The sequence below is a fragment of the Spironucleus salmonicida genome, chromosome 7, assembly GCF_000497125.1.
Source record: "Spironucleus salmonicida strain ATCC 50377 chromosome 7, whole genome shotgun sequence".
NCBI lineage: Eukaryota > Fornicata > Diplomonadida > Hexamitidae > Spironucleus > Spironucleus salmonicida.
Genome location: NC_090602.1, coordinates 597,933 through 625,928, shown reverse-complemented (window position 1 = coordinate 625,928; position 27,996 = coordinate 597,933). Strand labels below are relative to the sequence as shown.

Sequence of the window (27,996 nt, the reverse complement as noted above, 5' to 3'; positions counted from 1 at the left end):
ACCTCACTCGGGTGTCTTAAGCTTCTGCTTGCTCTCCATGTCAAGGACTAGGTTAGACACAATTGGTGTGATCTTGGGCTGGGTAAACTGAATCTCTGCCTTCTGGGGTTCTGGGAATAGAATAAAGCCCTTGGGCAGGACGTCTGGTATGTCATCTATGTTCATTATTATGGAGTGGTCGTGACAAAATAAAAGCTCACAGCTCATCGTTGACCGAGGTAGCCTTCAAGCTATCCTTAAGCTCTTCTACTAATTTATCGATCTGATTTATCTCGACGCTGCCAAGTTTCGCCAGGAGCGGGCTCTCCCTGAGCCCCTTTACGGCTGCCTCGCTAGCTCCGATACCGAGGTCCTTCAGGCCCTAAACGACATCTGCATCATTCCCAGCTGTTATATGTATGGGAAGTGATGTAAGAATGCCATATTGCCTCTCATAGTCGAGTGCCTAGGTAAGAAGACTGGGAAGGACATTTGCGACGCGGCTTCTGTCGATCTCCTACTTCATAGCCTTGACCGCTTAGGATATATCCTCGCCCTCCTTCTGCATGCTTTTACTTCGGTCCTGGATGGTCTTACAATCCGTCGAAGGGCGCAGTGATAGTTCCTATTGGAACTTCGTCTGGAATTCTTCCTATTTCTTCACTGTCTTGAGGCCCTCATCATATTTCTTCTGCATCTTAGAGTAGGTACCGTTGAGGAACCCGCAGTCATTACCCGCCTTCTTAATCTTCTTCACCATCGACTTTGTGTGGAACTCGTGCGTCCTGGTGCTTATCTAACTTTAACTATCTTTATCGGACTAATATGTAAATAGATTTCTAAACCAATCTACTTCATTTGATGAAGTTTAGATAGGTTCGGCTTCTTTTTTATTCTTTTTAGATTTCTTATCCTTCTTTCCTTTTTTAACACTCTCTTTGTCCATATCTTATGCTTTAATCATTTCACAATCAGCAATCGCTTAATTAAACTTACTAAATTACTCACCTGCCTTAAATTCATCAACACTAGTAATATCAGCACGAAGCTTTTCTAGTGCAGTGGTAAAATCAATTTCAGTTTAAGGACGACATTCTGATGTATTAATATGTTTAGAAATATTAGTTTATAATTCAGAAACGCGTTTCAAAATAGCTGATAAATCCTTTAAACGTTCATCTAAGCATTTAATTGATGTACAAGTTGCTAAAATATGTAGATGTGACATAAAGTATCTTGCATCCTCAACAGCTACACGTAAGAAATCTGCTTCATCTTTGTACAGCAAGAAGTTTCCAGATGTTTCATTAGACGATGGATATTTTTCTAAAAATTCGTCAGCATTTATCAAAATATCTTCAATTAAATTGATTTGATCATCAAACTATTTTCTTTTGCCTTAAATTTCATTAGAATCCCATACTAGATTGTAACTTTCAGCATAAACATAATCTTCTACTTGGTATAGTGGATTATGCACCATTTTACATTGAAAATCTAGAGGAAACTCTTGGACTGCAATAGGATTATTTTTTGCTGTTTTTGTTACTAAAATATCTTTATCAATAACTTAAATAGCCGCATAAGTCATTTCTGGGGTAGAAGCTGAGTCTGTGCTGAAATTATAAACCATTTTAATTTCTAAACTATTATTTAATTTTCCTTATTAAAAGTCTTGTAAAACATTAAAGAATTTTTTGATATTTTCGCTATAGCTGGCTGCCTCTTACTTAATTTCTGGAAGTCTTTAAATTTTGATTCCACCCATACCATTCTAGCTTGATTTCTTGCTCTCATACTTCTTTAAAATCTATTAAGTATTAAATTTAGCGACAGAATATGCACAGTTATATTTGAAAAATTCCTCATTTTAATCATTCTGGGCTGAGAAATTTGTAGTAGTGAAATACTCTGGAGTTGAACCAACTCTAGTATAATTGATTTTATCTGAATTATATAATTACTACGCTTTTTTCTTTCGTTCTCCTGATTCATCAGTCTCATAATTGAAAGTTTCGTTAACATGGTTAACTGAAAAAGAGTCTTCTATAATAGAGAAAGTTGAATCATTGTTGATACTAAAAGGTGACTCAAAACCTACTTTCATGCCAGCATTTAAAATAAATAAATCTTCGTCATTGGCTTTAACTATAGGTCTTGTTTAATCTTTGCTGATGAATTTATTACTAACTTTAAAGCCAACAGCATTACCTGCAGCAATTAAACCACCACCAAAAATAGCCCCTTCATCTAAGTTAACGGTTTTTAAAATTTAACTACTGAAAAATTATTCAAATAAAGTTTATATATGAGGAACTCTAGAACTGCCACCATAAAACAAAAATGTACTATCTTCCTAATTTAAATGGAAAGCTACATCCGAGAATGCTTGAATAGAAGAATCATTCCAAAGTTTCTTGGCACAAACATTAAGTTGATCTCTTGTAATCAACATCTAGAAATCTTGATTAGATTCTACTGAATCAATATGCAATGATACCTATTATAACCCTGAAAGAGCAACTTTGGCCTTTTCTACACCTTCTAGGGCTCTATTAAGAAGTTTAATATCAGAAAAATCAAAGTTTGTAATTTTTGGTGCAACAAACTCGCGTAATATACAATCATTTAAGTCCTCACCACCAAATTAAAGATCTTTATTAAAAATTAGCTTAGTCAAAGTTATATTTTTATTTTTAACTGCATCAATGATAGAAACTGATGTTGTTTTAGCCCCAACATCAACTACAACAAATTATTATGGTTTTTTGAAAGTATTCATACGGTTCGACAAATGGGAAACAACAACAGCATTAGGGGTAGGAATCGTCAATACTAGCTTTGTGTTTGAGAGCTATTCAATAGATTTTTTAAAAGATTGCAATTCATTTACAGAAAAACTAGGAGGATGAATGATTGTGATATCTACTTATTCACCATTTGATTTTATCATATTTTTGGTGATATGATTCATTAATGCAGAAATAAGTAACACAGATTAAAATTTCTTGATATCCTAAATTTCTGTAGAATTAATATCTGCCACGAACTCTGTTATATTTTTAGTTGGAGAAGAAGCAAAATTTTTGAAAATTGGACCAGGATTCTTCTTTTAATAGTTTTAAGCATATTCTCCAACATAGAATTAATCACCATCATAAGCTACTAAAGTAGGAGAGAATCTTTTTGATTAAGAATTTAAAATGGCTTCTATAGTATTCCCCGATGACGCTTTTCTTAACGTTCCTGCCTAGAATGTACCTGCACCTAAATCGATTATAAGATCAATCTATAAGAGAGGAAGTAGGAACATTTATTAGATTAAAGTGGAGTATATAAATTTATTATAATTATTTTATATTAAAATATATAATATTTTTAATTGATCGAAAAATATCGTCATTTATAAAATCAAAATTTTAAGATGAACATCTTAACAAATCAACAGTTCCTATTATATCACCATGCTACCATGTTGGATACAAGATAGAACCAGAATTACCACTTTCTTATTCTTCACTAAATTAACTCTTCATGTATAGCTTTTATATTATATATTTTATTTTAATTAATTTTCACTTAAACCACAATCTAAAATACTAAATTATAATCCATTAATAATATTAAATTATAAAATCTTAAAAAACAAAAGTTAAGAATAAATACTATTATTATATCTAGAATAACATAATATATTTTATTCATAAAATGATCACCCGCGGCGTTCTCAGTCTCCCAAGCCTTGCACCCTTGAAAGCTCTATGGGAAGCCAGAAAATTTGCTGAAGTCATTGCATACATAGATGTGAATTGTGCCTCTGAAACTGCCGAAGTAATTGCACACCTCAAAAAGGTCGAGAGCGACGCTAAAAACGAAATTGCGAGTGCCAATTTGGACGCTACGAATACTAGTGCGTAGAAGCAGGCTGGGGCGTTGCTGGGGACGATGGATCTGTTCGCTCAAATGGAGGTAAATAAGCAGAAGGAAAAGGAAAAATAAGAGGCGAAAAGAGCAGCTAGAAAGGCGAAAGAAGACGCAGAGTAGAAAGCGAAGGGAGATGAGGGCGAAGAAGTTTACGAATATGAAGACGAGGAGAGTGCCGAGGGTGATGTTGAGTGAAGTGGAATTATTTGAAAAGGAACTAAATGGAAGGAAATCGCATTGTTATATAGTATATAGTTTAAATTGTATTTTTACATGAATGAAAGAATTGCTGTTGATAGATAAGAGTTATTGAGGGTTTAGTGTAACTAGATATAGACTGGATATTCTATGAACAGATATAGCAGGATAATTTGATAGTAAAGTCAGTATTTGTTGAAATTCGATATATGACAATTTTTGATAAAATAGTGGCTATAGGTATTTTAGGGTATTAGATATACGATGATGTAAGAGATTATAATAAATACTTAAAGCGGAACAGAAAAATCATAAATTTGTACTTTGATGGAACAGTTGCATAATTTTATAGTAAAACATCGAGTCATATTGTTTTTTAGACATATTACTATTAATATTCGATAAATCTTATCGAATATGGTCATCAATATGGTATTGGTTAAATCGGTTATTAATATAATAAAGTTATCTATTATTTATCATTAATTACGTTATCAGCTGGATAACATGCAAATTACACTGACCGTTATTATAAATGTAATAAATATTCCTAATATTTAACAGTATTGGTTATTAATATTATATTTACATAATTGAAAAGCTATAATTTGGCTTACTCTTAATTTACAGTAAATTCTAATAGAATACTGAAAAATCCATAGTAAATATCATTTACTTTTTTAGAGTTTGTAATTAGAAGATTATAATCGTGAATATTATGCACATTTTTATGTTCATCATTATAATTTTATAAACATTTAGTAGTTATTTATTATATACCATACCCCTCGTATCAATAATTAATATTTATGCACTTAACAGTAAAAAAGATATATTTTATTTACAGAAAAATAATTTATATAATATAAATGATAAGTTTATATTAAACATTGTATTAGCTAATAATGTAACACCTGTTTCGATATACGCAACTATATTAAGCTAATTTGGAGGTTATAATAATAATAATAATAATAATAATAATAATAAAATAATAATAATAATAATAATAATAATAATAATAATAATAATAATAATAATAATAATAATAATAATAATAATAATAATAATAATAATAATAATAATAATATAATAATAATAATAATAATAATAATAATAATAATAATAATAATAATAATAATAATAATAATAATAATAATAATAATAATAATAATAATAATAATAATAATAATAATAATAATAATAATAATAATAATAATAATAATAATAATAATAATAATAATAATAATAATAATAATAATAATAATAATAATAATAATAATAATAATAATAATAATAATAATAATAATAATAATAATAATAATAATTAATAATAATAATAATAATAATAATAATAATAATAATAATAATAATAATAATAATAATAATAATAATAATAATAATATTAGATTAGATTAATAATAGTGTATATTGATATTGTTATTTATTTTTAGAATATTTAAATATTTAATAGATATTAATTTCATAATGATTTGATATGCAAATTAATATTCTAAATCTAAAAAATAGTTATTCCTGATATGATAAACTTAAAACTATTTTAAGTAATTATAAAATATTAATACGCGAAAATAAGAATAGGATATAGTAAAATAGCATTCACACGTCACATACTCATTCCATTTTTCCTCTTAATAACAATAAATGCTATAACACAACCTAATCCTAAGCATGTTAAAATTGTAGCAAATACTAAACCTGTAACTAATAAAATGCTTTTGACTATAGTTGGATCTTCAATTGTATATGGAGGTTTTAATACTAAATTTTCCCCATATGTAAATGTGGCTTCTAATCCTTCCCAGAATCCTTACATTCCTTAGGTCCAGGTAGTTCCAATATCTGTTTACACGTAACATCCCGCGCCAACTGCAGTAAATCTATTTTGACTTAGCATGATATTATTATGAACAGGTGAATTCTTCCATCCCATGAATGCTGACAAAGGAGTTTAATAACCACTACCCCTAAATATAATTTCGCCTTTAGCTACATTTGGAACACCAAATATTAATGTAAGTGTCAATAAACCTCCATAGTATGGCGAATTATGATCAAAATAATTATTTACAGACATATCTATCGATTTAAGCCGCATTATCCAGCTTAATTTTTTAGAAAATTAATATGGTGGTAGACTATTATTAACACGATGTTCGTTGGTCAGCCTTACGCTTTCTTTTTCCCAATTTGATAAACTTTCATCTTAAAAACGGTAGTATAATAAAACATTGAAAACAGGTGCTTAAATATTTGACAGTTGAGATTTAAGAGAAGAACCAAAGTACTGTATTTAATTTACTATAGCATTTTTAGTAAATGATAATCGTATCATATTAGCTAAAAGTTCAAATTTAATTGGTTTATCCTTATTTGGATGGGATATGAACTCATTAATATTTCCACCTAACATTGGGGTATTATAAGTAATTTGATAAACATTATAGTCCGAAATATCATCATAAATAATAGTAAATATTTATTCAAAGTACAATAATAGTGGTTCTCCACTACGGTTATTCATGATTGGCCGGGCGTCGCCTATGGACTGTTATAGAATATATAGCATTTTATAAAATAAATATAGCAGAATATAAATAATTGTACAATACAATTTATTTTATCAAAATATTTTTTAATTTATTTTAATATTTTACTAAAAAATTTACTATTGAATAATTCCATGATAAAAACTATTGATGTTTATTTAATATTGTATTATTTTAATAATAACATAATAATTTATTATAAAAACTAAAAACTGTGTTAATGATAATATGTTAACTTTCTAAGTTACTAAGTAATTTTTGTGGAGCCTATAGATATATAATCAAAACAGTGAAATTATTATATTCCTTTTAAACTAGAATATTACTTTTATTTAAAATTTAGGTAAACTCAAGTGACACAATTCCAGCTATAAATATATAATATTCAGATATAAGAAAGTTGAAATTTGTCAGTATGAATTTTCCTAATTAACACTTTTTCAGAACTATAGCAGATTACGAGCAAACTCTACCACTAAACTACAGAATCTACGAAGATTGATAAGAATTTTGCAAAATTTACCACAAATACTGTACACATTTAATAATTTAAAACATTCCATACCATAAATCTTAAACAGTATTTTGACTATTAACTATGTGTATCAATAAAGTTTTTCCCAAAATTCAATGCTAAATTACGTCAACGCCCATCATACAAAAATTTTCAAGATTCCAATATTTTAAGTATATATTATATATTTATATACATAATATTTCCTTTCCCCAATAAATCAATGGACTGCGGCCAACAAGAAATTTTAATCAACGACACCTGCCTCATTGACACGTGCGATCAAAACTGCCACGATAACGGCCAGTGCGTCCAGTCTACTGAAAACCCGATTTACGCAGTTTGCAAGTGCAACCCGGGATACGACTTCACGAAGGCCTGCGCAATCTGCGCTCGCTTCCCGCATTCCATTTTGCAGGACCAAAAGTGCTACCCCGCGAACTGCGGCAATGAATCGTGCTACCCAAACGGCATCTGCAAGCTCGTGAACGAGGCTTTCGTGTGCCGCTGCGAGTCCGGAATGGACGCCAAGGCGTTCTGCAAGTCCTGCCCGGCGGGCACAAAATTGGGCGATTCGGGAGCGTGCGAGGTGGCCACGGAGGCCATGCCTGAGGGTTCGATTATTGGCCTCTGCGTCTCTGTCTGCGTCATCGCGGGGGCGATTGTGGGCGTTGTGGCGTACAGAGTCATAAAGCACAAGTAGGGATAAAAGCAGAAGGCAGAGACGGAGAAGACCCCGCTGGTGGGCGAGGGCTCGGCGGAGAAGAGCTAGAGTGCGTGAATTCGGTTTTACTTCAGTAGTGTTGGGATTGCGAGGTTTGGAAAAAGCTGGGTGATGTAGATGTAGAAATATAGCGTACGGATAGATAAATTCGTATTTTTAAGTTTGCTGGTTTAATAGGTATAGCTGAGGTAATAAAGAGGGTTACTTGAAAATGTGTTATAGTATATAATTGGGATTATAGTTAATATAAGTAAATTGTTTTATTATATGAATAATTAGTACAAATATGAATAAGTAAGGTTGTGTTGAGTATATTTGTTAACCCGCAGAATTTAGTACTAATATCGATATACTACTTTTTTCAGAAACCAAGATCCTTTAGATAACTCTATAATACCAATAATATATTTTAAAAAATGGAAGATACAGGCACGTGTTCAACTTCAGTTGCTACTTGCAAGGCTGGAAACTATTGCGCAACTATGTCAGATACATTAGAAGCATGTTTACCATGCAGTTAGAATATTTAAGATGGCTAAGGATGTTACTGTAAAAATAACACCATTTCTATTAATTGCTAATAATGTGCTAATAGCCAATGCATTAAATGCATTAAAGGAACATATCTCGCAAGAAATTAATGCGAATATTGTATTCCTGACTGTGATGATTGTACTGCGTTATCTAAGTGTCAAAAATGTGCTAAAGATCATGTCTTAGAGTAAAACCCATTGAAATGCGTACTGGTTTGCACTTCTAACAAATAGTGTGAGGGCATTGGTTAAAAATTCTGTAACAAGATAACCAACAGATGTGAACCTTGCCATGGTAGTTGTAAAGAATGTTCGTCTCTAACTTTTTGTACTGTTTGTGAAAATAATTTTATTAGTACAATTAATGGTAAGTGCACCCCATAATGCAATAATATTGCTGATGGTAATTACTGTAACGATGGAGCAGCAGCTCCCTGTACAGCAGGCCTTACTTCACAATGCACTTGTGGTGATAAATAAAACTGCGCATCCTGTAATCAGTCAGAAAACAAATGTGAAACATGCTTACCTAACAGTAAACTTAACGAAAATGGAAGCTGTACCTCATGCGAAGATGGGTTCGAAATGATAGGAACTATGTGTTGGCCTGTGGAAGCGGATGGTACCATTGACGACAATAAGCTTAGTGGAGGAGCAATTGCTGGTATAGTGATAGCCGTATTAGTGGTAGCCGGTGCAGTTGGTGCTGGAGTTTGGTTTATGATGAAGAAAAAAAGATGTATCGGTAGCGCTGGCACAAGGCATGGCAGGAAATGATTGGAGGATATATTATAATTCTATTCATATACTGGATCCATACTTAATTTATAGCCATAATATGCATCTAACTATCAGCAAACAGCAGACTAGCATTAAAGCAGTAAGCTTAAGGATATATACTAATATTTATAATTTAGCTATTGCCTTTTAGTGTGAATATTAATAATAAAATAAAATATGTTTTCCAGCTTGGGAACCTCAGATAATAAGGCATCATATTGGAATATAAACAAATGCACAGAAGCGCAAATAGATCCTTGCGTTAATCTGTTTATATGGCGAGTTTGTAGGCAAACATATAACACTAAGTTATAAAAAGCTCGTAAACACTTGGTTAGCAGTTTATAATCATGTGGATAGATAGTTTAAAGTGACGTTCATACGTAATTGTAAGTAAATTATTTTCGTAACCTAGACATTATTGCAATTTCTATTTTTCAGGAGATCGGCATGAGCTACTTTACACAAAAAATCGCAATATTACTGGTGATGGTATTGTGATTTGTGGTATTACCTGCTTCAATCTATGAAATATATTCATTAATAATCTGATGAATCTTAGTCTAAAACGAAAGTCATATTAATCCAATCAACATGACCTTAATATCATACAATGCGCTACCAGCAATAGTTTGATGAGGTATCTATGCTTTTATGATCAAGTTGATCTCTGTTCTAAAACATTTATTGATAGCATGTTTGCATAAATTAGTAAACACACGATTTCATACAGTGTTTGATATCTTTCACTAGAATTACTATTTTTCTAGTATGGGTAATTTTCACTATAAATTTCAAAATCTTGTTAGATTTCTTTCGAATTATTAATAACTCTGATATCAAATGGTTAGTATGTTTAGGTGTTTGACTTACCTATGAAAATCAGAATCCCAAAATAACAAGTTATTTCCTTGCAATACCAGAGACCGTTACGTTGTGTGCTGGCTAATCATAACTTCTACGCTATATAAGCCGCAGTTAACGTATATGAAGGATTTTATTCCTGGATAGAAGAGTATATGAACTAAGAATAAGTGTGCATACTATCAGCCAGTTTCTGGTATTGCGTGTAGGTGACTTATACTAATATATTTTTTTAACAAACGCTATCAATTAGAGATAGACAGTATCATATAAACAAACTTTTGAGAAAGCTAGCAGCAGGGGATCCTCTAGAATTGGAATCACCATCCTATGATTTTCAGAAATACTCACATCCCGATCCTTTGTTCCTACATACAGAACTCCAGACAAAGTTATAATATTGGTACTTTATTATGGTATTCTATATTATATGATTTTCTCAAGTAAGAAAATACTATATATTACTATCCATTACCAATTCAGCTTCTAGCAGCTAAACCAGCCATATTCTGATACCTAAAGAACACTCGCGTTTTCTCAGCCTCGGATCGGTCGATATTACCTTTCGAGATAATTCATTCAGTCGAAGTTGCGCATCTCCTGTAAGAGCATAGCCAGATCAAAATACCAAATTGCACAAATACTGAAACTATACTGTTTCTAAAATGATGGCAGCAGAAAAATGCTGGAGCAGTCCGAATAAATAATCCGCATGCACCTTCTACCCACCCAACTCAAATAGCGCTAGGGAGTGCAAACCGTGGCGAGCCTCCTCAATTTCATCCAAGTTTGCATGAGGCTGTCCTGCTGATGTCACCCCCAAAGCCTGCCAGCTGTGCGACAGATGAAAATCTGACCCGCTTGGATGGGGCCTGTTAAGATAGTTCTGGCTAAATAAGTTTCCGATAGGAGCTATACTCCCTGCGACTCTGGGCCAAACCGGTGCTCGTACTGCTGGGGAGGCCTTGTTTTCGCCAGAGCTGCTAAAATCTGTCCAGTAGCATGCTAGGTGCAATAAGATTGCGCAGGGTGCAGTATCAGATACTGGCACCGTTAACCTGACCCGTCTGGCATCTGCTGAAAGGTATGTGTTTTGCAGGTTTCGTCTGAATTTCGTGTTACCAATACTGGAACTGAGGATGTGCTGGCACTCAAAATTTAAAGCATGCACTCGAAGAAGTCTGCTGACCTATCTGCATGTAACCCAGCAACGACGGAGGTCGGCTGACTGCGCCTCCACTTTCGCAGTGGAATACATATTCAGCTAGAAGTATGGTTGAGCCACCTGCAGAGAGTTCGTAGGGTTTGACAGGTACCAGCTAGATTCCGAAACCGCCGGCGCAGGAAATGGTGCAGATTGCGCAGCTGGTACGACTCGGCGGGTGGCTGGCGACACTGCCAGACGGTGCTTATATGAATTTATATGTTAGCAGAGCTCACTACAGCAGGTACCATACGATGCTGCATGCGATAGCACTGCACCGTAAACGCAAAGAAGCGATCCCTCTGCCGCACAGTGGTATCCATTTCAGGGATGTTAAATATTATCATATAGTATAGTAGGAGGCCAGTGGTAAAATATTCTTGGGGATTACAAAATCTAGTTTCTCCGGATTGACATTATTACGTAGAACGCCCACCTTCTTAAAATGGGCTGCTGCGAGACCGACTCGGCCCTGGGCGAAAAAATAGTGCAGGAGGGCAAAATATTTGAGGAGGTGAGGCTGGCTTTGTTCAATTCCTGCAGCAACTCGAACGAGTCGTCCGACTTCTTGGTTTTCCAAAGGGGGACCTCCATAAGCTGCGCACCGACTCCGTATTTACTTAGCATATATAATACTTAAAATGACTTTTAGCCTTTACGATTATAGTATAGCAAATAGCAAGGTATTCACTCCGCCTAAAATGACCCTGCACCTCACTGACAGGACCGCGCTATCCAGCCACATGCAGACGCCGCTGTACGTTAACAAGCCGCAGCGTGTGCGAGAGCTCAAGTCTGTTCCGGTCCCGCAGCGCCTGCCCACCCCCAGGGTAATCGTCAAGCCGCAGGTCCAGCTCCCGCAGCACACCTGCAGCCAGACCATCTCCCGCAAAAGTGTCCCCCTCATCACGCAGAAGGACCCCTCCTGCGCGCGGTTCGACCCCTGCTGCACCGGGAAGCGCCTGCTCTCGGACCAGAAAACGCGCCCCAAGGAGCTGTACAACCGCTTCTACCAGGGGCGCAACGGCCCCATCCCCCAGGACACGCTGGGGCAGTTTACGTTCAAGGGGCGGCAGGTGGACCATGGGGCCAAGATGCGGTTCGGCGTCCACAACAGGGTAGAGCGGGAGGCGATCCCCGAGTGGAAGTTCGCGGACCTCGGCGTCGGAAAGCAGAACTGCGCCCGGGACCGGACTGGCGCGGGAGTCAAGGGGCTCCTGGGGGCGACGTACGCCGACGACGGGAAGTGGTAGTGAGAGAATACGTTGGGCCGTAGCCAGGTTTATGTTTGCTTTGCATCCACTACGTGAGTAGTTTCTCGCACCTGTTGCAGCTGCTGGGAGTTTCTTGCCGCTGAGTGGCAGGAAGCCTTCTGATAATGGGCATTGCCGCATTAGAGTAGGCCAATAGGCCCCGGCGCACTGGAAAGTTCCGCCGAATCAGGCACCTAGCTTTACCTGGGTCCTACTCTACATTATTCAACCGGCATACCGAAGTTACATATGGTTGCGTATCGTTCTCCAGTGGCACCAGCAGCCTGTATAACCCACCATCAGGTTTTCATCGCGCCACCGAGTTACCATATGCTTTCTAGAGGACTGCCTACATTGTAAAAGTATTTGCACCGCTACCAATATGAATATATATTGTCTAATACACTATAAATTACTTTGCTGCAGAATGAAAGTTATCAAATTACGCGCACCCCAGAATACCAAGAGGAACTGAATTCAAGTAGTCACTCGCACCGCCAGTTGCAGGATCTAAATCTCTCATACGAGCACCTGACTGGTTGATCATCGAAGGCTAGGTTAATCCATGAATCTGTTGGGAAGCAACCCCATGGTTCAGCAGCTCCGTATAGGCTATTGCATTATTATCATAAATATCGCTGTAAGCTACCACTATCATCCAGCGATAGTTATTGGCGATATTTGCTTCTTAGAGAAAAATATATAGCCTGCAAAATACAAATTGCTCATACTATATTGAACGTAAAATTTTAAATTTATACTTTTCTCTTGGTATTTTTTTTTTGAAATCTGATGCTTCATGTTACCACACGCACTCTGGTCTTTGACAAAAGGAAATTGCGCTGCTATTCTTTATGCAATGAAGTACTTATTAACACGACGCAAGTCCTTGCAAACGAGCGTCATGCTGTTACCTTAGTTCTCCTGATCCACCTATCTCAGGATACCGTAAAAATAAAAGGGCTATACGGATATTACTATCTCAGCCAAATACCTGAACTTATCCAAACTTCATGCTGCTTACCTTTAAATTTAAAAACTATCGCCACCCGCAATTATTTTGCACTAACAAGCTGCTAGGACTTCATATAACTTCTGCCGCCGCTCGTTTCTTCTGAATTATGTAGTGCGAAATCCCGCCGCAAATTGCTGCAATAATTAATATACTGCACCCAATCATAACTGCTATTACTTGATTACTTATTTTTGTACGTGCTTCGTCATCTTATATTGGAATACATAAGTTTCCAATATTTTGATACCCTGGCTGGCATGAAGAACAATTTCCGGTATTGTCAAGTTAAAAATTAGGAAGACATTTACCACACCCATAATTACTATTACCGCATGTGCTGCAGTTAATCTTTCCAAAACACATGCATGCAGAAGATGTATTATTATCACAAATGGTAGCAACGCCATTCTTACAGTAATAGCCACTGCTTAAATCGAAACATGACTTAGTACATATATCATCAATAGTATTTACCCTAGTCGAACTATCTCAATCACATTAAACACAAAATACCTCAGATAAACAAATTTTACAATTATTTTAACATGGCTTGCAATAATTGTTATCAAAGTTGCAATAACCATTATTAGTATCTTGACATTAAATATTAGATGTACAAACAGGATAACAAATATTTGCATCAATATCTAAAGCAAATCCTTCATCACATGTCATACAAAATGTCTCAGATTAACATATACTGCACTTATCTTCGCATTTTATACAAATTCCTTAATTATTAAGAAAATATCCTAATAAACAATCTTCACATTTATTATCAATGCATTTTACACAGTTATTGAATTATATATTATTTATACAATTACAACCTTAACCAATTTGAATCTTATTGGAGTCACATGGCAAACAGTTAATTAGACTATTGTCAGTAGTATTTGCTGGGCAGTATGAATTTACTATACACATATTAACATTAATTGAACATTGACCATATTTTCCCATTAGTAAATTTAAAATAATTAGATTGTTAATTTATATTACGATATCTAGTTTAAAGAATAATATTGTTTTTTTGAATTCCATATATTATAATTACATCTATATAATTTAATACGTATAAAAAAGAATAAATTTTATATTTAGATTTTGACTATTCTAATATTATTATTTCAATAGTAATTTTAGTGTGTATTCATGAAACTTGGTTATTAAAATAATATTTACTAATATGGTTATAGATTTAGTTCTATGTTTTACTACATATTTAAAATAGTTATAATAATTTCTACTGCTTATATTCAGATAATAATAATAATATTATTTAATAAATTAGTTTTCTTTATTAGTGACCATGGTTGAAGTAGTATCAATCCATTTATTAATATAGTTTATATTAATATATACTTTTATATAGAAGTATTCTTAAATAATTAATTTTGTTGTAAATATTATATATTTTTAATGAATTGGAGTGAATTTAAAACTTCCGCAACATTAATAAGAATATAAATATATTATTATATAAGTATTATTTCTTATTCTATTTTACAATATTTATAGTAGAAAAAATCTAGATTACCAGAGTAATATAAATTTACTACGAATTCTACTATAAATATACTAACTCAACAATCATTCATCTTTCACAATAAGGCTAATTGGAATAGCTACAAAACTTGAAACAGTGCAACCTACAGTACACATTATAGAAATAAAATTAGATATCTTATGTATTTCTTAGACGCTAAGGATATTATCCTATGCTCTAACAAATATTACCGTCAGATTCATTCCCCCAGTAAGAGAAAAGATTGCTACGAGTATAAAGGAAAATATATCATTATGGATTAATGGGAGAACTTATTCTTTAGGTCTAGGAAGATTTACTATAAAGAATAATGGTACCAAACATATTCTAAAATATGCCACTGTAACTGCTAATTAGTAACTATAAAAACGTTAAATAAATCTAGATTTAATTATCATCCGGCCAAAGAAGTCTGAAAATAAATAGGATGACATGATCCATAAAGAAAACTAGGGATCAAGAAATTATAAACCACTATTTATGTTTTATATAAAAGGAATGGACGTAGTAAGTGCAGGAAAAGTTAAATAAGTAATGAACTATGTGAAGAACATTGCTATCCCTATATTGATTGATTTTTTACTCAATTTTACTTTAATAGGTTGTAAACTGTCATTATCTGACCCATGTAAAAGGCCTTCTGCTTCATCATAGTTAGCTATTACTTGCCTCGCAAATTAATGTTATTTTGTCATTTATTGCCATAAAAATGTAACTAGAACAATGTATAAAAATGCTGTTAAAAAATAACATAAATTCTCTAAAAATACTTAATTTTCGTCTGAGCCACCAAATAATGTCCCAGTGTAGAAAAATAATATTTTTAATACCTACACTATTAATTCAGATAACCCCGTACCTAATTACAACGCCTAAGCGTATTATTACTCAATTTAAGAGGTAAAGGTAGCCAATGCAGTAAAACAGGTCCCACCACATATCCCCATCAATGCAATAGGAATTAACGTTAAGATACTCCTAGTTAATTTATTACTAATGAAAACAAGTACTGGAATGAGAATTAAACTTAATAAATTAAATATTAGTGTTATATTGACTATAGAATGAATTGAAACTTTTTTCATTAAAGGAACAGATACTATTGAGCCTAATGATTCTAAAACATTATAAGTACATGAGGCATATGTTGTAAACTATAAACTATAGAACTGTGTCCAATAATTATTAGAAGCTAATAACGAGAAGAATGGGAAATAAATCATAACTCCAAAAGTTACAATTTAGAAGTAAACAGTATCTATCTTCATTTTTAACAATAACGCTATTATATATAAAAATTATAAAAGTATTCAGAATGTCAAATTAAAAGATTTTATTGTACATCAAAATATGATGAATCACCATATATTAAATTAGTAGTTCCAATACTTTTAATCCTAATATAAGCCTTCTTACATACAAGTTCTGGTAAAATTAAATGCTAAAGTTTAGTATCTGATTCAAACACAATCAAATTCAATTTGTAATTATTTTCTGGACATAAAATCTAAATAACTAACTTTTATTACTATATAATTGAAAATTAAATTGAAAATTTATCAATTAAACTGTTAATTTTATTAAAATCTATTTCAACATTTATACCTTTGACAGAAAACTCTATGCAATTTGTAGTAATGCATATTTTATATTTTCCTTAAATATGTGGTGTAAATAAGTTTTCAATAACTTTTGTCTCACCAGAAGGATAGTATAAAACTTATTGGCCTACACACGTAGTTGTAAGAATTATTTATTTATTAACAAGAGGATTACTTTAATCTATACTAATTGTACAAGAATTTGCTAAAAACACAATTTATGCTTTTAATGTAATATCCGGGTAAACCTATTATGATTTAAGTGTAAAGTCAAAGGTTCCTGCTTTGTTAGATGTGATGCTAAAGGATAAGCTGTTCACATTATACTAAAGTTATGTTTGAATGATATACTTCTAAGGTAGATTTTATACCTGTAATACGACAACCTCATTAATATTCCCATAAAGAATAGTATCTGTAAAAGATGGAGGTTAGATAATATTTATTGTAGCTTATAGTTCGCCTAAGAAAATCATATGTGCTCCTAGAGTTAACATATTTTGATAAGTGATAGATGGATTCGTAATAGGTATTATCTACTAGTCTATTTTAATGAATTCCCCCCCACAATTTAAAGTTGAGATTGGAAAATCATGGAATTAATAAATTTAATCTAAATGAGAAGGAAATACTAAAGTACAAAGTTATTTACCAACAGAAAATTTAATAGATCGAATAATATAGTTATTGGTACCTGTTATTTAGAAATAATACTCTCCTTAAGCCAATTACTAACTTGTAAAAGTTTAATATATTTCATATTTAATATTCTAAGGGTTTTACCAATTTATAATTTAGATTTTCGTGCCATGTGTATTAAAAACCTCTACTTTTAATTTAAATATAAATTATATGAGAAGTTATATAGTTGCCTTTCCATGAACTTCGTAAAATTATAGTGGTTATTGAGTAATTTTTAATACAGTTCCATCCTATGGTGGTTAAATATCTGGATCCAAAGGAGATTCCTTGAATACTATAATCTTATTTTCTTTCATGATAGGATTTGTATTAATAGAGAATATCTAGATTTATGATTATCCAATAATAGTTTTTATCTAAACTTTTCCATTTATTAAAGAATAATTTTAATAGTTGTATGAAACTGTTTAGCTAGCTGATAATTCAAGACTCTAAACTGTTATCATATCATTTTCTTTGACTATTGTTGGCATTATAGTAAATTCTAGATTGTACGTTATAACATTAAATTATTTATTAATATTATTACATGAAAATGTATGCTATCCTGGAATAACGTCTACATAAAACTTTACCGTTCCAGTACCTTCAATTGTTTAAATTATAGTATTATCTATTTTGAGCAAACATTAACTAAATTTAGTATACTAAACAACTGCTTATTATTGATAAATAAAATTATCTTAAAATGAAAACTATCCATTATTAATAGGTGGTTTTATATCATTATTGATTTTAACATCAGCAGCTGTGACATATGACTCAAGTGACATTTCGTTAGTACCTAATCTAACTCTAACTCGGCCATCTTAATTCCAGGTTTTACCATATCCATTTACAATATCCCAATATGGAACACCCTTATATTCACCCCAACCTACTATAACTACTGCATGACCACCTTATTTTTAGGTAGTTGTTTAATAATATGGCTCTAGTTTATTTTTAGGAGGAAAATCTGAATATAAGAAGATTGAAGCAGCAACAGGCCCATTAACTAAGATTTCTTGTTTGATATTATCTATACCTGAAATTCTTTTAGCATTAGTGGCTTTAAATCTTTACTTTTCTTATCCATTATCACATTTCTATTAACAAGCAACATCAGTCCACGGATAAAATGCGTTAGCTTATTTGTATTTTATACAAGATTCATACACGTCGCCTATATTCTATGAGTAATACATAGCTGGAATAGCATTACCATTTTTACAGCCATTGTTGGTGACGCCATATTTACTCACATGGTCGCAACCAGTATGCTCTTCAATAGATAGAAGTTAATCATCACCTTATAGGCATCTTCGTAAACCTAAAGCTGTTACAGTAGCTACAGCCCAACAATTTCCACATGAACCTTAGTTTCTTATAAATTTATCAATACATTTATTATCAATATAAGAAAATTTTTCTGGTAAAATTCTAGAATTTGGGCCTCTAGGTATATGTTTGTCTTTATCAAACTATGAAAATAAAGGGAAAATAGTTTCAGTTAGTACAAAGACTATCATTCTAGATTTTTTTAGTGAGATGAAAATATCTTACGTGTAATTCTATATTTGCGTTTAAAACAATAATGCTGATAATAGAATTAGAGGAAAATGTAAAAAATTAAAATTAACATATTTGGATTAAATAGTTATTCAGTAAATAATCGAATGTCAAAAGTTTTATAATCACGTTATAAATTCATTGTTTATTATAATATTATTCTGTATTTTGAGAGTTCATAATCTCCTGATTATAAATTTATACAAATTTAGTTTATCATAATACTAAATGATATAAATTAGGAGTTGATAATTTATTATAAGGAATATTTTATTCATGTACATAGTTTCTTAATTTTAATACATTTTTATTAACAATCTAATGATTGAATTTATTTATTTGCACATATTATCTTTGATGATCACATTATACTGTAGAACTTAATCAGCAATCTACCATTTATTTTCTAGCATTAAGTATGTAGGTGATATTTTACAAACTTATGTATTCAAAAATTTAATTAGTATTATATGTCTATATACTAAAATAGAATGTTTCATTTAAACAATTCGAGAATATATTAGATTATATTTAGATTTTTATGTATACTAATTTATAATGTAAAAAGTATTATGGTATAAATGCATATATGCCATAAAATGTTATTTACAATACTAAATAAAATGGAGAACTATAATTATACCTATAAAATGATACGAAATAAGCGCATATTGCCACCATTATCTAATCACAATACAAAATTAATGGCACTAACTAGTGTTGCCATTTCATAGTCAATATTGTAGCGAGGAATAAATATTTCTTTCAATTTAGAGCTTTCAGACGATAATGATTTTAACTTTGACTAACAGAATATATAATCGTTGAAGAGATTAGTTTTTAAGTGATAGTATGGTTTTGCTGCTTTATTGGTAACCTAAGATATAGTCTAGAAGGCCTCCTTAGTATTTATAAAATTAAATGTAGTATAATCTTGAGTTATTAGATTTAATCAGCTGCTTTAACTAAGTCAAAAGATGTTTTAATTCAATAAATTATGATATCATTAACATTTATTATACAGTCTATATAGTCTTGAGAATAAAAGTATTTCGTTATCAAAATAAAGTTAAATATACTTGAGTTAAAAATTTACCATTTTTAAACGTTGACTTCATTTATTTTCAAATGTAATGCTTATTTCAATTACGCATTTTACCACTCACTAGTAAATTGTGAATAATGAAGTCTAACTATTTACTAATTTTATTTATTATGTGAATTTTATACTAAAGCAAATTGATTCATCTAACTAATCCACTAGTCAAATATTATTTGAAAACCATATTACGGCTCTATCTTCGTTAAACAATATCCCTACTCACTAAATCTCAGGTACCTATTAAATATTCACGTCATTTTACAAAAAATACTGTAATTTGTCTGATTAGACCAAAAAATCACATTTTTATCCATTTTATCAACTTAAACATAATAAAAGGTATAACAACGTTCAATTTTCTCTATATCATATTCAGTCCCCCCATTGTCCACTAATTAATTCACATTATTATATATTATTATATATTTATTTACTTTCCTATTTTTCCACCGCAAAATGCAAGCCACTAAATCCCACACCACAACCGTTTAACAGGCGCCGTACCGCCGTACTACGCAGATCTCGGTTTCGATCTAGACGGATTTCCGTGAGAACGCGATTTAGACGGATCCATGGAGCGCGCCGCTGGACGACAAAACACTCACGGACGACTCCCAGGCGCTCAAGGCGCTGGAGGAGCTCACGTTCGCGAACAAGCTGCTCCCGGCGCACCAAAAGACGATGGAAATCATCGACAGGATCCAGTAGAACCGGCTTTACGATGCCTCGATTCCGCCCGCGCTGGACCCGACGCGCACGTAATACTCGCAGAAAGAGCTGGAGCAAGAGAAGCTGCGCGTCAAAATGCTCGTCGATAAGGACATTAAAGAATGGGCGCGCAAGGAGGCCGAAATGGAGCATGTTCAGGAGCTGCGAATCAACCAGCTGGTCGATCAGCTGACGAACAGGGAGGCTGCGAAGTGCGAAATCCGCTCGATGACGCTGGGTCGCATCGCAGACGCCCAGGAGGCGAAACTGCAAATTCAGAAGGAGAAATTCGCCCAAAAACGCATCCAGCGGCTCAAACAAAATAGCCTGCAGCTAAATAGTCAAATAGCACACATTTCAAACCTCTAGAACCTCAGATAGACCTCAGATCGGCTGATTTTCGAGAATCACCTCAACAAGCCGCAGCTGGCGCTTCCGCAGCAGAAACTCACGCGAAACGCCGTCCACCAGGCCGTTCATTCAGCGAATTCGCTCAACGCGCCGGTTTTGCGGCCCGGAGAGGCCCCTTATCGCTTTGCGGGCGTAATTCGACTCGCTGGAACGGAACTGCGTACACAGCAGGATTTCGACGAAATTCTGCAGTTTCTGGACGGCGAAAATTCGCGCCTTCCGGACGAATTTACGAGGCCAAAACGCGCCGCGAAATAGACGAAATCGTACGCCGTTTCGAGCGAAAATCCGCTTCCGAAGATCCTCCCGACGCCGGCGGCGGCGCTCCAGCTCGCGTACAAGAAGAAAATTTAGAAACAGATCTAAAAACAGCTCGAAAAGGAGGGTGGCAGACTTGACGATATCGAGGAGGTAATAGTGCAGAAAAGCGTATAATAATACTACTTTTAGGACCCGCCGAATATCGAAAATTTGTCCGAAGTGGACGCCGTGCATTACATGCAGAACATGATCCGGGGCGTGTCGACCCAAATCAAGCTTCAAAACGGCAAAAATAGGCGAATTGGGCTCGTTCAGGAGCTCCGTTTGGCGCATGAATTGGTCCAAAACTCTCAAAAACAAGAAATCCGCTAACAAGAACGGCTGCTTCTTCTTTAGCAGAATTTGGTGTCTTCCGTTATCACATCAGCGGCCGCCACGGCGCTTGGTCAATCGATCGACGCAATCAGCAAAAGCAGACTGCGCGAACAGCAGATTTTCAGAGCCCAGGCGATCCTTCAAATCGCGCTTAGAGAGCGCTCGAGGCGCGAGCTTTTAGAGTCGCAATAGCGCCAAAAAGAGCAAATGCAGCGCTGCAGAATCGATTTTTCGCGCGAAATAATCCAAAATTCGCACAGAGAGCTCGTCGATATGATAGTCCATCGAGTGAGCAAGAAGGCGGTCTCGGAGGACGCAGAAGTGCGCGCCAGGGACCTCGCACTCAGGCAGGTGGAGGCGCTCGTGGAGCTCGATTTCGAGACCACGAAACAGGTCAAAACGGACAAATCGGAGATTCTGCAGAACATTTTGCAGAATTTCCTGCTTCCTGAGGTCGAACGGCGCGAGCTGATGCTGCGCGCCGCGAAGGAGCAGCAGAAGCTCATTTTGGCCGGAAATCTGGCTATTACGGGCGCAAAAATCGCGGCCGACAGGTACCAGAAGCAGACCGAGAGCTTCGTGGGCAAAACAGACGTTGACGAGGTTGGCGGCCTGGTCATCTGCGAGGATGGCGAGAAAACGGCGTTTTAGGACAATCTGGCAGAGCAAAAGGGGCAGGTCGAAAAGAACGTTAGCAGGATGGAGGAGAGCGCCGGCGAGAGCACAAAAGAGTGGATGGAGCCGGAAAAGGAGGTCTCGCTGGTCGAACCCAGCTCGGAAAACGCAACCGACAATTAGTGAAATAATTGTATAATAATTGTATAAAAATCGCTCCGCTAAAAATGAGCTCCGAGAAGCGCGTCACGAACGACTCTGAATTTTACCGCCAGAAGCTGAAGCGCGTCTTTACAGCCGATGCGACCGCCGAAATGGGAGAGTTGCTCTACAAATCGCTCGCCTCCGCGATAAACGGCCTCTGCAGCCGCGTGAGGCGTTTTGGGGCCTCCCCAGTGCTTTCCAAACAGACGGTTTTATCAGCGTTTCCCGTCGATTTCCGTGACCAGTGCAAAACGCGTGCTAGGAACCATAATGCCAACAGAAACTTCATCGTCTAAGTTGCGCTGCCAAGCACTGCAACTGTGCAGTAGGGGAAAATCGATGACTGGATCCCTTTGATGGAGTATTTCGAGGGCTAGTATCCGATTGATGAGTGAAAGAGTGATTTGGTATTTTAGTAATTAGCGTTAATTGGCAGATAAATATGTCATACACTTATTATCAGTATAGTATCATGTATTCTGTGAAAATATTATATTTACCTTGATTATATTTTGCAGCGTAAAGTTTGATACATAGTTTATAATATGTAAAAACCTGCCTTAAATATAATAAAAAATATATTATTAAAATGATCAAATTAATATTAGTTATATAAACAATATTTTTTTAATAATTATTGAAATTGTGTGTATACGTTTTTGATAGAACAGGAATATTGTATCATTATGTTATATATATTTATTTCATTACCTGTAAAATGGTAGACATGCTTACTTTTAGTTGGTTGTCTCCTTTGATTAAGAAAATTAAGAAAGGTTAAATTATGTAGCCAAACGATATTGGAGAGTTGGATACCGCTTTTAAACCAGTGAATACAGCTGGATAAATCTAAAAGGAATGGAATTTAGCTATCGATAAGTATAATTTAAACAACAAGAAAACACCAGGCTTATTGTAAGTAGCTATAAAGGCTAATAAAAAGAACTTCTTATTTTTGATTTTTATAATCCCTTTTATTTCCCTTTGCAATGTTATGTCTCCTCTAGCTGTTTAGAACTTTACTTAGTATTTAACACCAACAAGCTTTACAGATTGTGACTTACTATTAAGCCAAACTCCAGTATATCAAATGATTCCATATCTAACGGGACTTAAAAAGGTTATTAAATAATTATATCCATATATCATTCTTGTTTTTTTTGCTTAGTATTCATCAGTGATATTGCAGGGAATTTCGTTTTCTTCAACAATAAGGGCTGCATTAAAAATTAATTCTGGGTTACTTGACCTTTTATACAACAAAATTTTGCTTTTATCTGATTAAGCCCGAGCCTCTTCTGCAACAGGAAACTTAGTTAATTTGCTATATACTGATACTTAAAAAATATCAATGTTAATTTAATTCTTCCCCATGATATTTTAAATGCCATGTGACATTATAGCTTATTTAATTTATCTTGGTGTTAAAATAGACCCTATAGCATTTGTTGGATTGTGTGCCTATTTAGTTGTTATACCTGTTATGGCTTCTATCATGGGTTTTGTTTTCTCATCCCAAAGAAAAATTATGAATTTAAGAGATGTACGTGTTAAAAGAGCGACGGAAATTCTTAACGGCATCAAAGTAGTCAAATTATTCGCTTTAGAAGACATCCAAGAGAAAAGACTAAGAAATATAAGATCTTAAGAAATTGCAATGCTATTCAAATTTGGTCTTTGCATGGGCCTTTTTATGCTAATTGCCCAAACCACTGCTCCTTTAATGACGTGTTTTGCATTCGCTGCTATGATCGGCCTAGACCGCTTCGACATTTCGACTGCATTTACCACACTTTTCCTGTTCTAATTTTTGTCTATGTCAATAATTATGCTTCCGATGGTCCTAACGGCTTATTCCGATGCGATGATCTCCGGCAACAGAATTTCGACGTTTATGCAGCTTTCAGAGCCTGACAACGGCGTCGTCTCGAGGCAAGATAAATAAGGCGCCAACGCCATCGAAATCGTCAACAAACCGAGTTTCTCGTGGGCAAACAAAAAGGATTTGTATCTGCCGCCAATTCTTGACCCATTTTTCAAGGAAAACACGAAAACCGTAAAAACAATTTCCACGACATTGCCCAAACTAATCGCTAAGTTCACGCAGATGAAATCGAGGCTTTTGCCGTCAATTTAGACGCAAAATGTGCTAGAAATAGATCTGCTCGAACTGCAAAACGACCCTACGGCGCCACCTCTCTCAGCGGCAGTTTTAGACCGCTGGTGCGTCGATTTCGACGTAACTTTCCTCTCTCGCTTCGAGAATTTGCAGCAATATCTGCCCGGAAAACTCGATTTTGAGAGGCAGGACTGCGACTTTGACCGCCTGCGAAAGCTCTATCTGCACATTCAGATCATCAACAAGCTGATTTCCAAGCAAAACTAAGCCGCAATTGACGACCTCCCGGACGTTCTGCACGACCTGGAAATCCAGATTCCGCACGGCAAACTTTACGGCGTTTGCGGCCAAGTGGGATGCGGAAAATCGTCATTTTTCAGTGCGATTTTGGGCGAAATGCGCCTCAGTTCGCGCAAGAGGGACCACGTTCAGGAGCTAATCGAGCCGCCTGCGCATTTGACGTTCGCCTACAAATGCGAAAAACAGCAGCAAAAGGAGCGGAAAATGGAGGCGATTTTCGTGAAAGTCAGCGGATCGATTGCGTATTTCTCGCAAAATCCGGCGGTTTTCAACTGCACGGTGCGGGAAAACATCACTTTTGGGAAGGCTTTTGACCAGCAAAAATACGACAAAATCTGCGAAATTTGCTGTTTGGTGCCAGATTTTGCGATTATGGCGGCAGGTGATGCAACGGAGGTCGGCGCGAAGGGCGTGACTCTGTCAGGGGGCCAAAAAGCGCGTTTGGCGCTTGCCAGAGCGGTTTACAGCGATAGCGATATCTACCTTCTGGACGATCCGCTGTCTGCGGTGGATTCGCACGTTGGGTTTACGCTCTGGAATGAGGTGGTAAAAGGGTATTTAGTCGGTAGGGGCAAAACGGTTGTTATCGCTAGTCATTAAACGCACTTTTTCGAGGACTGCGATTCGATTGTTAACATTATTGACGGTAAATTAGCGCATATTGGCACTTTAGACGAGCTAATGGCTGAAAATGTCGTTATTATGGGGCTAACTGATCATACTAAAACCTCTGCTTAAAATGTAAGCTAAACCGAGATTTTAGAAGATAAAGCCGTAATTCATGCTCCTAAGCGTACTGAAGAAGTATCTCCGAAAGATGCTATTATAGAAAATTAAGCTGATGGTAAACTAACTGATGACGAGAAATAATCTGGAAATGGGAATGTTTCAATTCAATCTTATATTAAGTGGTTAACAGCAGGTTCAGGTATGCTATTCGCGTGTTCATTGTTTTTCTAAATGATAAGCTAGGCTCTTTAATAATATATGACAATTTTAGTTACTGCTTGGACACAAGACGAATATAATTGGTCTGGAACTAAAGATGTTACACCTGTTTGCGAATAAGTTTGTCCTAATTCGACTTGTCCGCCAAATAATCCAGTAAATCCTTTAATATCGGCTTGTAATGCTTTCTTTTAGACAGATGCTGATACGTAAACTGTTTTCACATGTTTAGCATCTTAAAGTTCCGGACTTCCAAGTTTTAATCTTAAAACCTCGCCAAATTACCTTTACCTTTACATTGGCCTCACTCTTTTGATAATGTTATTTGTTTATCTTGGTAATGTATTTTTCACAAAATTTTGTCTTGATGCTTCTCAAAATTTACATAATAGAATGCTGCGTTCTATTTTACGTTAAAGAACAGCGTTTTTCGATACAACTCCTTAAGGTAGAATTTAAAATAGACTTTCTAAAGATACTGATTCAGTAGATAGCAATATTCTACGTTATATGTCATAAGGTATTATGACTTTATTCATGATTATCGGTATGATCATTACTATGTCAATTTTGAACTTCCCAGTTCTTATTTTGATCATTCCTGCAATAATTATTTTCTTGAGTATTTTCATTTCTTTCAGAAAAGTTTCTCCTCAGTTGAAAAGAATAGATGCTATTCTACGTTCTCCTGTATTCTCAACTTGTGGTGAGACCGTCGATTGTCTTATATCAATTCGGTCATTTTAGCGGAAGGATGACTTTTTATAACGCTTTAGAAAAGATGCAGAAGCATCCCTTTAAGCTAATTGGCTCACTTTAGCACTGTAAAGATGGCTTACATTCAGACTTGGTATATTATGTGCTAGTTTTGCATTTTTAGTTACTATAGTTTGTACATTAGTTGCACCTTATAGTATGAAAATTGCTAGCTATACAGGTATTATAGTTTCATAGAGTTTCTCTATTACCTATATTTTATTATAGTTTGTTACTACATTGGTATAAGTTGAGTCTGAAATGGCATCTGTTGAAAGAATTGTCGAGTATCAGGATATGGAAGAAGAAGGTGTTTATGTAACTAATACTAAAAAAGGTTGGCCTTAAAAATCGAGCAAAATTGAAGTTAAAAATCTTAGCTTTAGATACAGATCGGACTTAGATTTAGTGGTCAAAAATATAAATTTCACAATTGACCCTGGAGAACATATTGGTATAGTTGGACGTACAGGGGCAGGAAAATCATCTATTACTGTAGCCTTATTTAGATTAGCAGAATGTGAAAAAGAAACTCAAATAATTATAGATGGAGTTAATATTCGTGAGATAGGCCTTCATACGGCTAGGTAAGCATTAACAATTATTCCTTAAGATCCTTTCCTGTTTTCTGGCACTTTAAGATAATGTCTTTGTGTATTCTCTTAAGCCGAAGCAGAAGGTATTATTCTCGATGGTGTAGAAAGAATTCCCGATGAAAAATTATGGAGTGTTCTGGACTCTGTTTAAATGGGAGATTTCTTTAGACAACAACCTGGTTAGTTAAATTGTAAGATCGCAATGAATGGAGATAATCTTTCTGCTGGTTAAAAATAGCTTGTTTGTGTTGCTCGTGCTTTAATTAAAGAATGCTGTTTGGTAGTATTAGATGAAGCTACGGCATAGGTTGATAGAGAAAATGATAAACTCATTTAAATTACACTTCGTGATAACTTAAAAGGTACTGCTATTTTGTCTATAGCTCATAGACTTGATACTATTATTGATTTTGATCGTATTATTGTTATGGATAAAGGTGAAATTGTTGAAATGGATAGCCCTGCTAAGCTTTTGAGATAAAAGGGTGTTTTTTATGAAATGGTAGAGAAATTGGGCGAGGAAATGAGTGGAAAGCTTAAGAATGCCGCAGATTTGGCAGAAAAATAGAGATAGGAAGGCGTAGAAGTTCGTGTTGAAATTGACTAGTGAGCGCTTTACATTAACAAAATTCTCACTTTA

The 27,996-nt window shown here is 34.6% G+C and overlaps 15 protein-coding genes across 15 annotated transcripts; 8 read left to right on the top strand and 7 right to left on the bottom strand. All coding sequences in view use genetic code 6, as the record gives it.

Moving 5' to 3' along the window:
• Nucleotides 1–3: 3 nt before the first annotated feature.
• On the bottom strand, nucleotides 4–165 carry SS50377_27099 (uncharacterized protein; the record flags this gene model as incomplete). Its single annotated transcript, XM_067910895.1, has 1 exon — nucleotides 4–165. The coding sequence occupies one exon, from the start codon at nucleotides 163–165 to the stop codon at nucleotides 4–6; it is 162 nt and encodes a 53-aa protein (XP_067761582.1).
• A 31-nt stretch (nucleotides 166–196) lies between these two features.
• On the bottom strand, nucleotides 197–3,292 carry SS50377_27098 (Heat shock protein 70; the record flags this gene model as incomplete). The annotated part of the gene is made up of 1 exon (XM_067910894.1): nucleotides 197–3,292. One exon carries the CDS (start codon nucleotides 3,290–3,292, stop codon nucleotides 197–199), a length of 3,096 nt encoding a protein of 1,031 aa, XP_067761581.1.
• A 395-nt stretch (nucleotides 3,293–3,687) lies between these two features.
• Nucleotides 3,688–4,098, top strand: SS50377_27097 (uncharacterized protein; the record flags this gene model as incomplete). Its single annotated transcript, XM_067910893.1, has 1 exon — nucleotides 3,688–4,098. One exon carries the CDS (start codon nucleotides 3,688–3,690, stop codon nucleotides 4,096–4,098), a length of 411 nt encoding a protein of 136 aa, XP_067761580.1.
• Nucleotides 4,099–5,728: 1,630 nt separating this feature from the next.
• Nucleotides 5,729–6,646, bottom strand: SS50377_27096 (SCP-like extracellular protein; the record flags this gene model as incomplete). The annotated part of the gene is made up of 1 exon (XM_067910892.1): nucleotides 5,729–6,646. The coding sequence occupies one exon, from the start codon at nucleotides 6,644–6,646 to the stop codon at nucleotides 5,729–5,731; it is 918 nt and encodes a 305-aa protein (XP_067761579.1).
• A 762-nt stretch (nucleotides 6,647–7,408) lies between these two features.
• Nucleotides 7,409–7,966, top strand: SS50377_27095 (Cysteine-rich membrane protein 2; the record flags this gene model as incomplete). The annotated part of the gene is made up of 1 exon (XM_067910891.1): nucleotides 7,409–7,966. The coding sequence occupies one exon, from the start codon at nucleotides 7,409–7,411 to the stop codon at nucleotides 7,964–7,966; it is 558 nt and encodes a 185-aa protein (XP_067761578.1).
• Nucleotides 7,967–8,325: 359 nt separating this feature from the next.
• SS50377_27094 (Cysteine-rich membrane protein 2) lies at nucleotides 8,326–9,219 on the top strand (the record flags this gene model as incomplete). The annotated part of the gene is made up of 1 exon (XM_067910890.1): nucleotides 8,326–9,219. One exon carries the CDS (start codon nucleotides 8,326–8,328, stop codon nucleotides 9,217–9,219), a length of 894 nt encoding a protein of 297 aa, XP_067761577.1.
• Nucleotides 9,220–10,705: 1,486 nt separating this feature from the next.
• Nucleotides 10,706–11,344, bottom strand: SS50377_27093 (uncharacterized protein; the record flags this gene model as incomplete). Its single annotated transcript, XM_067910889.1, has 1 exon — nucleotides 10,706–11,344. The coding sequence occupies one exon, from the start codon at nucleotides 11,342–11,344 to the stop codon at nucleotides 10,706–10,708; it is 639 nt and encodes a 212-aa protein (XP_067761576.1).
• A 647-nt stretch (nucleotides 11,345–11,991) lies between these two features.
• SS50377_27092 (uncharacterized protein) lies at nucleotides 11,992–12,546 on the top strand (the record flags this gene model as incomplete). The annotated part of the gene is made up of 1 exon (XM_067910888.1): nucleotides 11,992–12,546. One exon carries the CDS (start codon nucleotides 11,992–11,994, stop codon nucleotides 12,544–12,546), a length of 555 nt encoding a protein of 184 aa, XP_067761575.1.
• A 1,501-nt stretch (nucleotides 12,547–14,047) lies between these two features.
• SS50377_27091 (Cysteine-rich protein) lies at nucleotides 14,048–14,521 on the bottom strand (the record flags this gene model as incomplete). The annotated part of the gene is made up of 1 exon (XM_067910887.1): nucleotides 14,048–14,521. One exon carries the CDS (start codon nucleotides 14,519–14,521, stop codon nucleotides 14,048–14,050), a length of 474 nt encoding a protein of 157 aa, XP_067761574.1.
• A 630-nt stretch (nucleotides 14,522–15,151) lies between these two features.
• Nucleotides 15,152–16,375, bottom strand: SS50377_27090 (Nucleoside transporter; the record flags this gene model as incomplete). Its single annotated transcript, XM_067910886.1, has 1 exon — nucleotides 15,152–16,375. The coding sequence occupies one exon, from the start codon at nucleotides 16,373–16,375 to the stop codon at nucleotides 15,152–15,154; it is 1,224 nt and encodes a 407-aa protein (XP_067761573.1).
• Nucleotides 16,376–16,425: 50 nt separating this feature from the next.
• On the bottom strand, nucleotides 16,426–18,921 carry SS50377_27089 (Cathepsin B; the record flags this gene model as incomplete). The annotated part of the gene is made up of 1 exon (XM_067910885.1): nucleotides 16,426–18,921. The coding sequence occupies one exon, from the start codon at nucleotides 18,919–18,921 to the stop codon at nucleotides 16,426–16,428; it is 2,496 nt and encodes an 831-aa protein (XP_067761572.1).
• Nucleotides 18,922–19,584: 663 nt separating this feature from the next.
• SS50377_27088 (uncharacterized protein) lies at nucleotides 19,585–19,809 on the top strand (the record flags this gene model as incomplete). The annotated part of the gene is made up of 1 exon (XM_067910884.1): nucleotides 19,585–19,809. One exon carries the CDS (start codon nucleotides 19,585–19,587, stop codon nucleotides 19,807–19,809), a length of 225 nt encoding a protein of 74 aa, XP_067761571.1.
• A 710-nt stretch (nucleotides 19,810–20,519) lies between these two features.
• Nucleotides 20,520–22,619, top strand: SS50377_27087 (uncharacterized protein; the record flags this gene model as incomplete). The annotated part of the gene is made up of 1 exon (XM_067910883.1): nucleotides 20,520–22,619. The coding sequence occupies one exon, from the start codon at nucleotides 20,520–20,522 to the stop codon at nucleotides 22,617–22,619; it is 2,100 nt and encodes a 699-aa protein (XP_067761570.1).
• A 41-nt stretch (nucleotides 22,620–22,660) lies between these two features.
• Nucleotides 22,661–23,032, top strand: SS50377_27086 (uncharacterized protein; the record flags this gene model as incomplete). The annotated part of the gene is made up of 1 exon (XM_067910882.1): nucleotides 22,661–23,032. One exon carries the CDS (start codon nucleotides 22,661–22,663, stop codon nucleotides 23,030–23,032), a length of 372 nt encoding a protein of 123 aa, XP_067761569.1.
• A 323-nt stretch (nucleotides 23,033–23,355) lies between these two features.
• SS50377_27085 (Xenobiotic-transporting ATPase / Multidrug resistance-associated protein) lies at nucleotides 23,356–27,966 on the top strand (the record flags this gene model as incomplete). Its single annotated transcript, XM_067910881.1, has 1 exon — nucleotides 23,356–27,966. One exon carries the CDS (start codon nucleotides 23,356–23,358, stop codon nucleotides 27,964–27,966), a length of 4,611 nt encoding a protein of 1,536 aa, XP_067761568.1.
• Between the last annotated feature and the right edge of the window lie 30 nt (nucleotides 27,967–27,996).